This window comes from Euprymna scolopes, chromosome 32 (genome assembly GCF_053919585.1).
Source record: "Euprymna scolopes isolate OS-2025 chromosome 32, ASM5391958v1, whole genome shotgun sequence".
NCBI classification, from domain to species: domain Eukaryota; kingdom Metazoa; phylum Mollusca; class Cephalopoda; order Sepiida; family Sepiolidae; genus Euprymna; species Euprymna scolopes.
In genome coordinates, this window is record NC_136513.1 from 91,667,382 (window position 1) to 91,684,539 (window position 17,158).

The window sequence follows — 17,158 nt, forward strand, 5'->3', positions numbered from 1 at the left end:
GGAATTTGATTTAAATATTTGGAATAGTACCCCATTAATATATAAAAGCTCTAATTGATATAACCTATTAAATATTAAGCTTATTTTTTTACAGCAGTGTTGTAACAATTTGTATCATAAGAGTATGAAATAATGTTTGTTTTTTACAAAAATCTGTACGTCTCGCTCATGAGAATTCAAGAATTATTTCAGTTTATCAACTGGAATTTTTCCTGAAATATTAAAAAAAGATTTTAGCCATTCATAAATGAAAAAGTTTAAATTACCAAAGCTACTAATGAAAGCCACTTAATGCAGTGTTAGTGCTTAAACCAACTTACTGCTGGAAAAATCACAAATACAAATCTGGACACATCTATATAATGAAACAGAAAACAATCATTAGCTGTTTACCATTTAAACATAGTTTAAGTTTAATAAGCGTGCATGACTTGCAAAAAAAAAAAAAACGCAAAAAACGCCCCCCCCCCCTTCCAAAAAGTGGTCCAGTTGACTGCCACAGAATGAATCTTTTTTTTCTAATTTTCACATATTAAAAGCCTTGGCAGCTGGGTTTGGACCTGAAATCCGAAAGAAAAAAAATGGGGAAAAAAGCTAATGCGCTAGCTGTCATGGTCACGACGACTTATGATGTCATGATGCTGCAAAATAACATTTTTAAACATACTTTCAGTTTGCTATGCATGCATGACTTGCAAAAATTGCAACGCGAAAAGTGGACCCCCGCCCCTTGCAAGAAATAGTTCAGTTGACCACCACAGAATTAATCCTAATTTTCACGGTATTCCAAGGTATTGCTCTTTCAGATGGTACCGGTTTCGACCTGGTCCAATGCTGCTGACAAAAGTTTTTAGTGAACATCCAAACACAAACAAACCAACATTTGAGATTTATATAATAGAAGATTTCTCCTTCACTTTCCTTTTTAAGAGTATTTGTTGAGCCCTTTTAAGGGTTCCAATTTGAGCAAAGTATTTTTGGAATGAAACAGGTTTAGTTTTTAGGTTTATAATTAAATGTGACAGAACGAGAGAAACATTATATGATAAACCCAAGCAAAATAATGAGTTCAGAGACATAAATTCACAAGTTATCTGTTTTATAGGTAATAGAATTGGCAAAACTTCTTTGAAGCACCATTATTAAAAATTAAAAACTTTAAATTGTTTTTAAACCACGTTATGGTGCAAATATTTAAAAAAAAAAAAAGAAAAAAATCGATTTTTTTCTTTTTTTTTTTTTTTTTCTTCCGTTTGTTTGAAATGTTTTGATTTGTTTTGAAATGTTTTGATTTGTTTTGAAATGTTTTGATTTGTTTTGAAATGTTTTGATTTGTTTTGAAATGTTTTGATTTGTTTTGAAATGTTTTGATTTGTTTCGATTTGTTTCGATTTGTTTCGATTTTGGATAGTAAAAGCTCTATCAGACAAGTAAGGTTTATTTTTTTATTTTCTTGTAAGCAAAATGTCTGTCTCCTCATATCTGATGATGGATATTTAATTATCCAAAATTAGGAAGAAACCTTTCAAATATATAAAAAGAAAATATTTTTTTTTACTTTTAATAAAATGTGTGAACTATAACACTGGTTTCAACCCCTTTTATTTAAAGTTTTTAATCTTATTAATGGTGCTTCTAAGAGCTTCTACAAATTCTCTTAACATTAGTATGACAACGACATACCCAAAAGAGCTCCCAATAAAGAGTTCTTTCCAACAATCCCGTATGGAACCGACATCAGCACACATCCTTGATAAGTCAACATGAAGACACAGACATTTTTACTTATGCCCCCTCCTCTCCAATGTATTAAAAAAAAAAAAAAAAAGCTACTTTGTATTTTTTGTTTGTTTTCCAGAATCCGTGACTGCCAGATTTTCTTGCTAGCCGGCCAGAATAAAGGCTGTTTCCAGACAGCACCCTACCTCGATGCTTATGGAGAGCCTGACCAACTGCTCAAGTAAGTCAGCAACATAAGCAATAACATTGGAAATTGGAGGAATTTACGAGTTGAAGGCCGTTCATTATTTGTTATTTCTCGCAAACAATTTATCTTGTATTAAAATCATTTTCTCATTTTCTTGAGCACAAAACAACATTTCAACCAACTATTAAACGTGTTTGATCATGATTATTGATACTAAAGCTCTGGACTTCTTGGTACACATTGGATGACATCTTCTACTTGAACAGAGTTGCAAGTCACTGTATTTCGCATGAGTATTTAAACTTAGCAGTTAATATGCTGGCCTGTATTGCAAGTCACTGTATTTCGCATGTTAATATGCTGGCCTGCCTTGCCACAAAACAATGTAAGGGCAAATAACTAGTTATTTCTGTTTTTTTAGAAATATCGATTTCAAAATATTTTTTTGGTTTGTGTAAATTTTGAATTTTATGTTTCAATTCTTCCGACTACAGTTCTCATTTATTATCATGTTTTAGCGAACGTCCGATCTTCAAGTGTATCTTGTTGAACTCGAGAAGTTGACCAGAATCCTTTATTTAATCAAGAAGGGAGTGGGTAGCATGCTCTCGTTTCATAAGTTGTGACTGGGTGGAAGTCCTACACTTGTATTTTTAGGATCAAACCTTCAACTTCTAGAAGAGTAACTTTACCACTGAATTTTATCAAGTACTTTATCCATTACGCCATGGGTTCTTGCATTGTGAAAATAACACTCAAGATGAGAACAGTAGTCTGAAGAATTCATATAATACGAATAATCAATCCTCATCTCAAAAATTCAGAAATGATTTTTGAATATATAAAAATTTGAAAAAAGCCAAAACCTTGGGAAACACAAATAAGATGCCAATATATTTTTATTAAAAGTATTTCTTATTTCGAAATTTTTTCATAAAATATCCTTCCTCAGAAGCTGATTATAAATGTGGAGGTGTTATTGTATTTTTACATTTGAAAAATTTTCTATAGTTTTTCATGACTGAATGATTCCCCCCTCCCCGACAATTCCTATTTTAGTCACTTAAATTCTTTTGAGAACAAACGATGTTAAATTTGTGTTTCTCCCACAATGAAACGTTCGCTTATTCTTCTAGGTTGCAGCAGTCTTTTCTTTCCTTCTCTCTCAGTCCCAACTGATCGTAAACTTGCACGCAAAGAACAAAACAGCATTCAAAAACAAACAGACAAATCTCAGAATTCATTAAAAACTTTTTTCAACGTAAATTGCTGTCTCTGATTTTTTCTTGACTGTCTTGAACTCGAGTTCTTTTTCTCACTGATTCATCTTTTTAATTAATGTCATCTCACATACAAATTACTGGCATGTGCGCAAAAAAAAAAAAATTAACTACAAAACAAAAATACCATCTACAAAATTGCATCTCGCTTTTACTTTTTTCCTCCCTCATCCTGTCACCTGGCAGACCAAACAGCTTGGGCGAATAATATCTTCTATTAGAATATTTAGTAACGTGCATCCAGGAGATAAGCGCCTGCATGTTTGCGTGTTGTGTGGGTACATGGGAGAGACGGACGAGGGGAAAAGACTTACCTCGAGACCAGCTCAGCGTTACCGACCAAAAATAGAAAAGAAAGACCAAGATGGCGGCCGCCGTCTTTTGTAAAGTATGAGGTCTCGCAAAGTCACATGAATTCTCGCAATATGCAAATTTAGCCGGCCTAGAACGACGATAAAAGTGGGTGAGGAGAAAGACGTGGGGAGAGCGACGATTGAGTTGGCCGGGGAATCGTGTGGCTGTTGCTTCTCGTGCCATGTGAGGATATTTTACCGTTGTTGGGTCCGGTCTGAGGAACCGTTCGCGTCCGTCTAGGCACCTTGCCAGTTGGATTCCATGCAGAACCGGTGTATAATGGTTATTGAATTGCTGCAACATTTATAACATCTTTTCCTGAACTTACCGTGTTAAAGAGAGAGTCGGGCGCCATCTTGAATTTTTCCTTATACATCTACAGAGGGCGCAGTAATTCTTTTTTTTAAAAGGACTTTCCTTACACATTTTTGTTACATATTTAGTAATGTTTTTTTTCTTCATGATCTTAACTTGTTTTCATTAGTTTAAAAACGTTTAAAGCTTTTTACCTATTTTCAAATGTAAATTCTTAAAAGATGCTTTAAAGTAGTTTTTCCATTTTAATTAATATTTATGTGTACTAGTAAGTTTTGCTGGCTTGCTATTGCTTCACAAATACTTGAAATACTGAATTAATAAACATTTTATTCATAAATTTATTGTAAACATGAAAGAATCTTATTTATATAAACATTAACATTTGTATCAACATCACCAAAATGTTATCTTTTTAACTGTGATCTTAGCGAAAGGAAAAGAAAAACAAATCAATTTGCTTTTTCATGTGTCATTTAGGAATAGATTATCGACTTGTTGAAAATCCAGTCTGTTCTTCTAAAGAAAGGAACATTTGAACATAGATGCTAAATATTTATCCATAAAAAAAAAAAAAAACAATATTGCGAAACAAAATTATTTCTTACATTAAAATCCAAGCAATCATTGAATTAAAAAAATTTTTAGTTAATTAATAAAATGTCCCTTTTCCACACCAATATGCAAATTAGTTTGCAACTGAAATCACATATACATGAATAAAATATAAGAGATGGTACATCTATTCTTTAAAGTTGGAATTAAATAAGGTGCTTTTACCATTAGAGTGAAAAATGGGCTCAACTTTTGTGTTTATTCATTTAGATATATGCAAACCAGAAGCAACTATTGACATGATGGGCAAAAACAGGTCGCCATGTTGGATTTTCGTTTTTACATTTCCGTATATTTGGTAACGAGCAAATATTGAGTATTTTAATGAACAAGTTTGTTTTTTATTCAGTAATGAATAAAAATGTTTCAATTTTAAATTTACTTGCCTTCCTTCACATACGTATAAAAAAGACGTTGTGGGTTGCTTGTATAGATCTTTTAAACCAACCCATTAATATAGATTTCAATTGTTTTTAGGATTTATTTAGGGTAGATTTTTGAAACTTGAAAAAAAATGATCCATTTCTAATTTTAACATTGTTTTTTGTATGTATAGAAAATATATTCTAGAAGTCATGTGAATTGACCCAATCATTTTATTTTTAAATAAAATCATTTTTAAGCAATTAATGGGAATTCATAGACATTACAACAAAACACCTTGCAAGTTTGAATTATTGAGTTGCTTCCTTTTGTTTTTTGTTTAAATTTATTTGAAAATGGTAGATGAAACATCTGCTCTTTTGTTACTCATAAAATATTTATAAAAATAAAACTATTTTTTCAATTTACATGAGTTTTGGAATATTTTTTTTTTTTTAGGCTGTAATCATAAAACCATTAGGAATAGGAATGCATAAAACTAAGGAATATCATGATAGCCAATACAAAACTTTGTAAATGTGACAGTGATACATGTTCATTCACATAATTCTGAGGCAGCATGTTCAGGACTGCAGAACACTATGCAAAAGGAGATTGCCGATCCATCTCTGAGCAAATATTGATGTGATTATGCAGAGGATCTAATGTGAATGTATATCGTCACAGGTTTGGTTTGTTCAGCCGTAGACAGTATTTAAGCATTGCAGTAGGGCAAGAACCATATAATAATTTGTGAGCAATAGAACCAACTGTTACATTCCGGTGATTAGACAGCAGATAGTTTTGCTTTGTCACGAGTTTATAAAAATTTTCTTGATCTTTATATATGTAATATATATATATATGTGTGTGTGTGTGTGTGTGTGAAATTCTGGATAAAAACCATTTTAATTATTTTTAGGATTTATTTAAAATAAATTTTAAACTTCAAAAGAAATGATTCATTCCTAATTTGTGACTATTTTCTGCTTTGTTTTCACTTTTATTTATAGAAGAGGCAATCCGTTGCGCCTTAGTGAGGAACGCTACAAACAGTTGCATCGTTGTTGGTTCCAGCACGAAATTCCCGAAACTATCGTTCACAACTTGGAATCCAGCAACAGTCTCAGCAGCTACGAATGGTGGAATTTATGATTACGCATTTTTTTCTTCTTGTTTTTAATTTTTTTTGTTTTTTGTTTTTTTGTTGCTATCGGAGTTATCCGTTCTCTCTCTCTCTCCATCATGTCACCGCCACGCCTTGTCCTGTTTCTTGCAAATCGTGTGATTGCATTTATGATGATGGAGGGGGAGTGGGAAGTGTCTCCGTTACTTCCTGTTCTAAAGGAGGGGAAAAAAAGCGGGGCTGTTATTATTGTTGGCACTTTTTAAAAGAACTCTTGTACATTTCATATCACTTCTGTACGACTTTGTTACGAGTATGTCTGCTCTGACCTCCTACCACCAAATAATACGCACACTCGCGCATGCATACAAACTCTAAACACACGTACATACAGGTAGAGACACAACCCTGGGGGAGGAAAACGGTCAGCCGTTCAATCTTATCTCTCTCGGGAAGATTAAGAAAAAAAAAATCTGGCAGTAAAGATCCGAGAAAAAGAACGCAGTAAGAAAAAAAAACAAAGTTGGACGGAGAAGTGTGGACTCTTCGATCAGCTCGGATACTTTGTTTGCCTTGTACTTGTTGTACAAACCAAATAAAACAAACTTTAAAGAAAAAAAAAAACTTCCCTCCCAAAGAGAAAGTAAAATCCGACTAATTCTCTGTGAACCTTTTATTGGAAGACTAACATAAAACTTATGTTGTATCTGCTTTGCTGAGAAATAATTAAAAAAAAATTTTTTAATTTTTTCTTTTTTTTTTTTTTTTCTTTTTTTTCATATTTACTTTGAATAATATGCGGGGTGCTTGTTTACATTAGTGATTTTTTTTTTTTTTTCAAACCAACACATTTCAGGTGAAAACATTATTACATACTTACATGTCATAGTGAATTTAGTATAAATTCCAAAAATTCCAAAATTCTGTGGCTAACATTTGTTATTTGATGACATGCTTTCATCCATCTCGCCTTTTCTCGAACCAATTTATCTCATGTGTCCTTACAATGAGCTATCGATATTGCCTGTCAGTTAATATTATTGAGAGTTAGGGTTGATAACAATTTAGTTTCAAACCCATAAATTGATTAAATTAATGATTTATCCATTTATGTATAGAATTTAAAACTGGTTTCCATTTAATAATACCTAATTTAGATTAACAAAAAAAAAATAAATTGATTTAAAACCAATATTTTAAAGTTAACTTTTAGTAGATACTCCTCTTCCCATCGTTTCATACATGCACTTTTTGTTTGCATTTTACTTCAACAAGTTCTCAAATCAAGGAACCCCTTTGTGGGGTTAACGCTTAATTTCTATGAAATACATAGATATTTGAGTGTTCAATCAAGATTCTTCGTCTACTTCTCAAACGTTGAATTAGTAAAACAAAAAATGAAAAAATTTTTCCTTTCCTCAATTGACCAGTTGACTATGATTATATCTTTCATACTGCATAGTTTCTGAAAAAAAGAAATAATATACAGACATGCAATAAATAGACACCTTTATTATCAGTAATAATTTAGTATAAATTCCAAAAATTACGCAAAATGATCCAGCAGAAAGATAATTACACGTAAAAATAAAATTTATCAAAATTTAATTTTATTCTTTTTTAATGTGGAAGAATTGTGCAAACAAACTGCTTTTAATTTGATTAAATTCATAGTCGTTTTTAAACCAAGCATAATTGTGGATAACTTTTTTGTTTAAAAAATATGTCTAGCACATGTCCTCAATCATTTTTTGTAATTTATACTATTTTTACCATGTCATGTCAGTATGCAATCTTTTTACCAGAAATGTGCTGGTTTGAAAGACCACCAATGGCAGAACTGGGAAGATGTGGATGGTGCTATACGTTCTTCCTGGTTCCTTAAATGCATTTTCAGGATACAAAGGTTGGCAGTTAGTTGTTGACAGAATGGCAAGGCAACGTGGCATATTTTTGTTTTGTTATCTGGCGTCGGTAGTTTTTTGTAGTTTTTACAATGAGATAAACTTTTTGAAAAAGGAAAAAACATAAAAACCTTTTTACAATTTTTCTCTTTGAAAAAAAAAAAAAAAAAGCAACTACTCACTTTTTACTTTATTTAGTGATTTTACATTAAGGGAGATAATTTGTTTCAACTTTTGTTTTTAGATTACTCCAGCATTTATTTTAAAGATATTTTTGAAGCCATTTTTATTTAGAAAAACAAAGATTTTTTTGTTTATTTTGAAATGAAAATTAGGAAACATTCAACCTAATTAAAGAAACAAAAATATAGAAAAAAATCTTTGATGTATACACCTGTCACAGAATGAAGATGTCATATTCCAAAAATCACAAATTGATCAAGCATTTTTTTACGATTTTTAGTTAATAGTATAATTCATTACAAGACTGCTTTTAAAATTTCAATAATTCAAATTGAGTTGTCTCTCTTGATTTTATATGGAAAATCAAAACAATGTTTTGCTTTCTCATAAAATTTGATTTTCTAAAAAATTACTTGATCAATTTACATTTTTTTTTTTTTTTTTTTTTTAATGACATTTTCGTTTTGTGATGAGTACATACATCATAAATATTTTGTATATATTTTTTTAATTAGTTTGAATTCTGGACAAGAATCAAATATTTTTATTGATAAAAAGTTCAGGGAAAGCAGCAGAAGAAAACCATGCTAAAAATGCAATGGCTGAATTATGTAGCGAAGCTGCAACATGTACTTCATTTTCTATTAATTCTCTCACAATAAAATTACAGTGCTTTTCCTTTTCTTCCAAAGTTTTTTGGTTTTGGACTAGCCAATAAAAATGTTTTTATTTCAAAAGAAATCCTTGTGTTTCTGAATAAAATCAAGTATTAAAATAAAAAATCTAAAATTTAGTTTGAGATAATTTATCTTCCTTATGACATTTTGCCACTCTAAAGTAAAAAAAAAAAGGTCAAATAATCAACTTATTCTTTAAATAGTGCTTTTTTTTTGCATAAATAATTCTAAACTAAGAATCTCTGTATTTCAATTAAAAAAACTAGTTAATCTATCTGACTTTTTCAATGTCGCATGTTAAAGATTGCTGCCATGGTTTTTGTATTAAAATATTTATAGGGGCTTCTGTGACTTTGAAAAATACCTAATTTGGAAAGTTTTTTTTTTTTTTTTATAAATTAAATTTCCCATTATATTGAAATAGTTAGCTCCCAAAATGACTATATAATTTTATCAACTAGTTTTGTCTGATTTTTCCAACCGTGACAGATTAATAATTTTTTTTTTTTGTAGTGAAGGAGAATTTCCTCAGATATTCCTCAGATGCCATAGTAAAAGACTTTTTTTTTTTTTCTATATTAGCTAATGCGTTGCCCTGAAAAGAAGACTAACAAGAAATTTCAGGCCTCAATCTTGAACGATTGAATTATTTGCTGCTTATGATTGTTTTTCACGACTGCACAATCCCATGACAATTGTGTTGGAAGGGGAAGAGGGCTTGCCATGTGCCTTTTATAGGGCAAGTTTAATAACCAACCAGAATTATGCTAGAAAGAAAAAAGGAGCAATCATTAAAAAAATGAATGCTTAATTTGTAATATATTTCAATTTCAGTTTTATTTACTTGTATCAATACAAAAAAATATCCTCTTGTGTCCTATCACTAATCCTCGTGGCAACAAATTAATATTTGCAAAATAATCACATGCACAGATTAATATTTGCAAAATAAAAACAATAAAAAAAAAAATCTAAAATTAATATGGTAAATTAATTTGCTCTATTATCGCTTGGAAAATCATGCAAAACTAGTTAATAAAAATTTGGAAGCAGTTTTGAGAGTTAACTATTCCAGTATAGTTAAATTTTCTCATCTGTTTTTGCATTTTTTAAACTGTTCTTGTGCTTTTTTCCCCTTTTTTGTGCTTTTTTGCTCTTTTTTTTAGCTTTTGTGCTTTTTTTTGTTTAAAAACTTGTATATTTTTTATCAATATTAGAAAATCCCTGGAAAAGTGTCCAAAAATGGCTCCATAAAGCACCTAGATGTTGAAACATGGTTTTATATGGCTGTAGTTTAATGCAGCCATCACAAACATGCCAGAAACTTTTGATGATATTAAATAAGTAAAAATTAAAAACTGATTTGTTTTTGAACTGAACAGATTATAAGACTTGATGACAATTACGTAATCTAGCAGCTGACCCCCCCCCCACCCCGAAATGTTACAACTAATAACTTTCACCAAATTTATTAAGATTTAATTTTCTACCGACCTGTATAATTTAAAATATGGAAACTTTGAATTTATTGTTAATTTGACTTATCAAAGCACAAAGAAAAACAAAGATGGTATCAACAACAGAGCGAGAGACAGCAATTTTGATGAAAAATACAGCTTTGACCAAAATTTAATTTTAAAACTAGAGAACTTTAAAATAGCTGATAGAAAATTAGATGTTAATAGATTTAGTTGAAGTTATTTGTGGCTATGTATATTAAGGTGGGTCGATTTTCAACATTTTTTGGAAAATGTCGGAGCAGAGAAATTTGTGCACACATATGAAGAGTACAGATAAAAAAAAAAACTAGCTTGAATCCTATTTGCATTGTAAGAATTTATTCAACGGAAGAGTCCTCAGTTCTTCCCTGTTGTGACAATTCTGAATGTTGCAGATTATCCAACAGGCACAGCGAAAGAAGGACCAAAAATAACCACTGATTTCAATTGCCGACACCTTTTTGAAATTTTATACCATATTCTCTTTGTCGACTCATCCATTTGTCAATGATCACCACAGAAACTGCATCTAACCATTAGTGTTTTTTTTTTTTTTTTTAGGATTCCTTTAGATCTGCCATATTCTGTCTATGGCCAAGCACATTAACGGCATTACCTCATGAAATCCTTGACTGAACTTTCAAGTCTACAGATGGCTGCCCCTTTTGATGATAGAATCGTGATTAGCTGGCCATTTCATGCAACCTCACTTTAGGATCACTGTCATACTGTGATGCCATAAATGAAGATGCGGTACAGGCTATACAATGCACTGGATAAGACAGAAGGTGCTAGGTCAGTAGCTCTAGACATATCTAAGGCTTTGAGTTTGGCACAATGGTCTTCTCAAAATTAAAGCACGATGGTCTTATCAAAATTAAATCATATGGTATTACTGGACGTATACTCATAACCTAATCAAATCTTAGAAAAGCGATAAATCTAGATTGTCCTTGATGGTTGTACATCCGAACAACATATTAGTGCGGGTGTGCCACAGGTGTCAATCCTCGGACCATTATTGTTATTCCTGATATTCATAAACGACCTCCCTGATAAAATTGCTTCTGAGATGGATATGTTTGCTGATGATACTATGCTCTATAACAGACTTGAAAAGAAAATGCATGAATACATATTTAAGGAAATTGTTAAAACTCTGGAGGAAGACTCCAGTCTGTAGTGGAATGGGTCTGAAACTAGATGGTAACATTCAATGCTGCCAAGACTAAGTTTATTTCCTTTAATAATTTACAAGAAACCTTCTCAGCCCCTGATTTCCATGGCTAATGATACACTATCTGAAAGCTGCTAGACTTAACTTTTACAAGCAACATGAATTGGAGCAAATACACTGAGGTAATTGCCAAAGCTGCTACGAGGAAGTTGGGCTCTTTCTACCGTGTTAGAAGTTTACTTGCACCTGAGAGTATCCTGTAGCTCTATGAAGCCATTATTCGCCCATGCATGGAATACTGCTGTCGCATCTGAGCTGTTTCATTTGCCACTAGTCTCTTGCTCCTAAATAGGGTTAAAAAAAAAAAAGTCACAAACCTAATAGGTCCCATACTAGCGGCCAAACTCCAACTTCTGTCTCATCGACGAAATGTGGCATCCCTGTACTTGTTTTACAAGTACTTTAATGTTAAGTGCTTGGATGAACTCAAAGCACTAGTACCTCCTCAACATAAATACCCTCAACAAACCACACAAGCAGCAAAATCCCACCCCTTCACTCTTGAGATCCCTAGATGCCATAAAGCCTCCTACTCAAATAGCTTCTTCCCTTGAACTGCTAGACTTTGAAATTCCCTCCCAGGCTCCTGCTTCCCTGACTGTACTGACATGCAAATGTAATGTGAACAAACATCTCTCTACTCCACTCCCTACATAGTATCCCTGCAAATCTGGTCCCATATGACAGCCCCTTACAACTTAGTGGCATTGTGCCTTGTTTGAAAAGTGAAAAAAAGTTGAAAAAAGCCGTTGTAACCCGACCAGGATAAATGCTGTTGCAACAACAGCAGCAGCAGCGTTTTCAGAGACGTCCTTGAGTGGTCTCTATGTATTTCAGCGTTTTTTGGGGGTTTTTTTTATGGATGACTCGGAACAAAGGCAGTTTAATTTCACTCATTTTTCTGGATTTAAGATAAAGCGAGATGCATTGGCTTTTTTAATGGAAATAAATATAAAAGCAAATTAATCAGAAAATTAACCCACAGCTTAAGTTTTCAGTGATGAAAGCTTTTGGAAAATTTATGCAATGTTTTCTCTGCCAAAGCATCAGTTTGTTGATGATTGCAACAGGAATTACAACTACTCAAAAGTTTTTTTTTTGTTTTTTAATTTTTTAATTCTTTTTTTTTTTTTTTTTTATTATACTTCAGTGTAAGTTCTCAATCAAGGAGCCCCTTTCTATGGCTAACATTTGTTATTTGATGACATGCTTTCATCCATCTCGCCTTTTCTGGAAACAATTTATATCTTACAATGAGCTATCGATATTTCCTGTCAGTTAATATTATTGAGTGTTAGGGTTGATAACAATTTAGTTTCAAACCCATAAATTGATCAAATTAATAATGATTTATCCATTTATGTGTAGAATTTAAAACTGGTTTCCATTTAATAATACCTAATTTAGATTAACAAATAAAAAAGTAAATTGATTTAAAACCAATATTTTAAAGTTAACTTTTAGTAGATATTCCTCTTCCCATCGTTTCATACATGCACTTTTTGTTTGCATTTTACTTCAACAAGTTCTCAAATCAAGGAACCCCTTTGTGGGGTTAACACTTAATTTCTATGAAATACATAGATATTTGAGTGTTCAATCAAGATTCTTCGTCTACTTCTCAAATGTTGAATTAGTAAAACAAAAAATGAAAAAAATGTTTCCTTTCCTCAATTGACCAGTTGACTATGATTATATCTTTCATACTGCATAGTTTCTGAAAAAAAGAAATAATATACAGACATGCAATAAATAGACACCTTTATTATCAGTAATAATAAAGATTGCTATCAAAGTCCTGATCGGCCTAAAATGATTTTTTTTTTACTATTAATTGTACAATCCTTCCATTTACTTTGAAAATTAAATTCCAAGATTTGCAGCAAGTGAACATTAAGGCAACCTTTCATACCTCAATATAATGAATCTTCTAAAACCAAAAAATGTTTGGTCGATGGCATACATTATTATGGTTTGTTACTTAACAATCTAGGATTGTCATATTGATAGCTGAAACATGACAAAATGCCAATTAGTATAAAATACGAATAACTCCTACTTTTACTTCTGACAATTTTGTATCCTGGTCAATGACGAAGGGAGCAGAAATTTTAAACATTTATGAATTTTGTGAGGATGTCTATTTATTTCTTGCATGTCTGTAGAGGAAAATTAAAAAAACAAATGCAAAAATCACATGTATACATATTTTATTCTTCCAGTTGTCCTTTTTGATTTAGGTTCGTTGGAGACTGATTAGTGATACTATGAAACTTCAGTTAGATGTTAATATATTTGTTTATTTATTTATTTTTTTTCAAACCGATTTATTCCCCTCATTCAAAACTGTCCCACACAAAATGCTTACTGCTGAATACCTATCGCCGTCACGTCAATCAAAAACGCGCACCTGTGTTTTTTTTTTTTTTTTTTTTTAACACTTTACTATTTTCCAACTGCGCATTGTGAAGGCTTCGTTTTTTTTTTTTTTTTTTCACATTTTCGGGGATTTTTTTTTACATACCCCGAAAAACACCCGGGCAACGCCAGGTACCCCTCGCTAGTGTTATTTAAAAACCATTCTGAACATGGGGAAGGCGGAAGCATAATTACCCATTCTGTACTTTCATCTAACAATTTTAATAAGCACAACTACTGTTAAAAATTAAGTTAATTTGAAAATTTTAACAAAAAAGATAAATTTTGACAATCTTATCAAGTTAATTGGCTATTACGTTTCAACAACCTTAAAAAAAAAAATATGGGCAAAGAAGGAATAAAAAAAAAAAAGATAAATATTTAAGATTTTACAGTGGGGGGATTACTTCTTCTATATATATAAAAGCCAAACGTCTGTGTGTATGTATGTTTGTTTGTAACGCTAAAACTTTTGAAAGACGGAACCAAACTTGACAAATTTGATATCATATCGAAGCCCCATCACCCGGATGACAAATATCGAAATTTCACGTCAAACGGACCACTAGAAGTTGGTCAACTGATCAGTTATCTTCGAGGGGGGCCCTCAAAAAACCTGTCATTATCTATATATATAAAAGACAAATGTTTGTTTGTAACGCTAAAACTTGAGATGAAAGATTCCTCTCCCCTAAGAATAAAACATATGTTCAATATCTGCTTTTGTTTTTTCATTGTTTATACGGTCCCGAGCAACGCCGGGTAGCCCTGCTAGTTCTTATATAAAAGGAACACCCATTTCATGGTCAGTTAGCGGTCAGAAGACATTTTTTGTTCTGTTTCAAATAAAAAAATCCTTCCCTCCTTATTCATTATGTACCATCCTGAAATAATGTTACGATTTAGAAAGCCATTCTTAAAATTATACTTTTACCTAACAAAACAAAACAGGCAAAATGAAAAAGTGATGAAAAAAAAAAAAAAACAAATATATAACAAATAAATGTTACCAAAGGCAAGATGAGTTACTCTTCTACCTAGCTTTTTGGAGTTTTAATTTGGTTTAAAACATTTTTCTGTAAAAAAGATTTTGTGTAACTCTAACTCTTAATAAGATAACGTCTCCTTTATAAGAATTCTTCCTAACGTTTTTTATGCTTATAACAAAGTAAAAAACCCAAATACCATAAAAAAAAAAAAAAAAATCAAAATTAACTTGAAAATCCAAAAAGGTAGCATGTTCCAGATTTTGTCTTTTCCGTATTTCCTATTTTAGTTTCGTGACATAATAAAATAGCATTGCATTTTTTGTTTTTTATTTATTTATTTTTTTTTTTTTTACTTTGGTTTGAATTGTTCAGTGTTATTATAGATGCACTTGATCAAATCTGATTGAACAAAAAGTTGAAAATTTGTAAGGTTATTTGTAGGTGCCTAAAATCATCACGTTTCGTATTTCCTATTTTTATCTAATAATATAGTATTTTGTTTGTATTTTTAAAATTTTATTTTGAAGGGGTCAGTGTTGTTATAGGTCCACTCGATCAAGTATGATTGAAATAAGTCGCAAATTTCTAAAATTATCTGTAGTCGCTTAAAATCATTGTATGTTCCTAAGGAAGTGAAGAGATCGGATAGATATCCTTTTGATTTGTTTGGACTACCACACCGGTCACTGTATAATAGTTGGGGTTTGTCTCAAATTGTACAACTGAAGACTATAAGTCTATATGTAAATGTTAGAACTTCTATTAAGTCACGTCTATGTATGGACAAGGATGATTTGTAAGTTTTTCTTGTTTCGAAATTGAAGTAAAGGAAGTCAATTTAACAAGACTATGTAAAAACAGTTTGTTTTCATGGTATTTGTATGTGAAGTCAGCCATTTTGGTGCTAATTGAGGTGGGTTTTTTTTGTTTGTTTGTTTTTATGATCTGCTATTCTTAAAAGTAAGTATATGCAATCTTAATATGTATTGTGAACTGCTAGGTTCGGCTTAACCTGTTATTCCATTAAACCACAAAGAATCAGGGAGGGGGTTATTAAACGAAAGTGTAAGCTGATGAATTATGTGGTGAATAGTAATATATAAAAAAGTAATAAGGCAGTTACATGCAGAAAAGTTAACCTATTACTATAAGGAAGCAGTGATTTGGTGTTAAAGAAGAGAAGTGAATTGCATTGAAGTAAAAAGCCTTTGCTATACTCTCTCAGATTATGTATTTGAGAGAGTATGTCTATTCAGATAAAAAAATGAATTATTAAACAGGGAGAAAATGTATGTATTGTGAACTAGAAACACACTTTAGTTGTAATTGTAAGTGATGAGTGTAAACATTGTGCATAGGAAGTGTTTTATTTTTTAATGTCAAAAATTTCAGTGAAAAATCGTTTCCATTTTATTAATATACTAGCGGGGGTAGCCGGCGTCGCTCAGATGAGGTGTGTGCGTGGGGAGGGAGGTGGGAAATCAAAACGATAAAAAATGTTAAAACTTTTAAAAACTCGGAAAAAAAAAAAAAAAAAATAGCGAACGTGATAGAAAAATAAAAAATGGGAAAATAAAGAATAAGTGAACGTAAAAAAAATGGCATAAATAACCCTAACTTTAAAAATAAAAAAAAATGTCATTTATGTCGGCGCAAATGTGAAACCTTAAGATAACGATGCTGTCACGTTAACCATTACTCCATGATCATGTCAGCAAAATAACATCATTATATTATTTATTTTCTATTTAAACAAATTCAAGAAAGAACGTTTTTCGTGCATGCATGTTTGGCTAAATTGTCATGAAGGAACAATATTTTGCTACCCTCTCTCATTGCGAATGTGTATTTCTACAGGAAATAATTGGCCTTTTTTTTTTTTTAAATTCTCGCATATTATTCAGCCGAGATATCGCTCTTTCAGACAGTACTGGTTTCGATCCAGTTCGATACCACTGAGAAAAGTTTTAGGCAGACATACAAACATCCATACATACGTTCAAACAGACAAGTGAAATTTATATAATAGATTTTATTTACTAGCATCTTCAAAACAGTAAATATAATAAGTTGGTTTTTGGGCCAAGGCTGTAAGTGTAGTATCTGCTCTGATGCTGTATGTTCATGTTAACATAATGAATAGATATGTACAAAGAAAACACTGTCACGCACGCACATACACAAAGAAAACACGCACAAGAAAAAAACGCACACACACATCTGTAACACAAACACGTGTGTTCGAGTTTACACGGCTTAAGTGTTATGGCA

The 17,158-nt window shown here is 31.5% G+C and overlaps 1 protein-coding gene across 4 annotated transcripts in view; it reads left to right on the top strand.

Annotated features, from left to right (window-relative positions):
• The window catches only part of LOC145256493 (E3 ubiquitin-protein ligase UBR2-like), a 262,146-nt gene extending 255,421 nt beyond the window's left edge, over window positions 1-6,725 (top strand). For all 4 annotated transcript variants that reach the window (XM_080115440.1, XM_080115442.1, XM_080115441.1 and 1 more), the window contains exons 46-47: window positions 1,859-1,960; window positions 5,868-6,725. In XM_080115440.1, coding sequence (XP_079971566.1) covers window positions 1,859-1,960; window positions 5,868-6,009 — 244 coding nt within the window. In that variant the 3' untranslated portion in view covers window positions 6,010-6,725. The remainder of the gene's footprint in view (window positions 1-1,858; window positions 1,961-5,867) is intronic.
• Window positions 6,726-17,158: the final 10,433 nt, after the last annotated feature.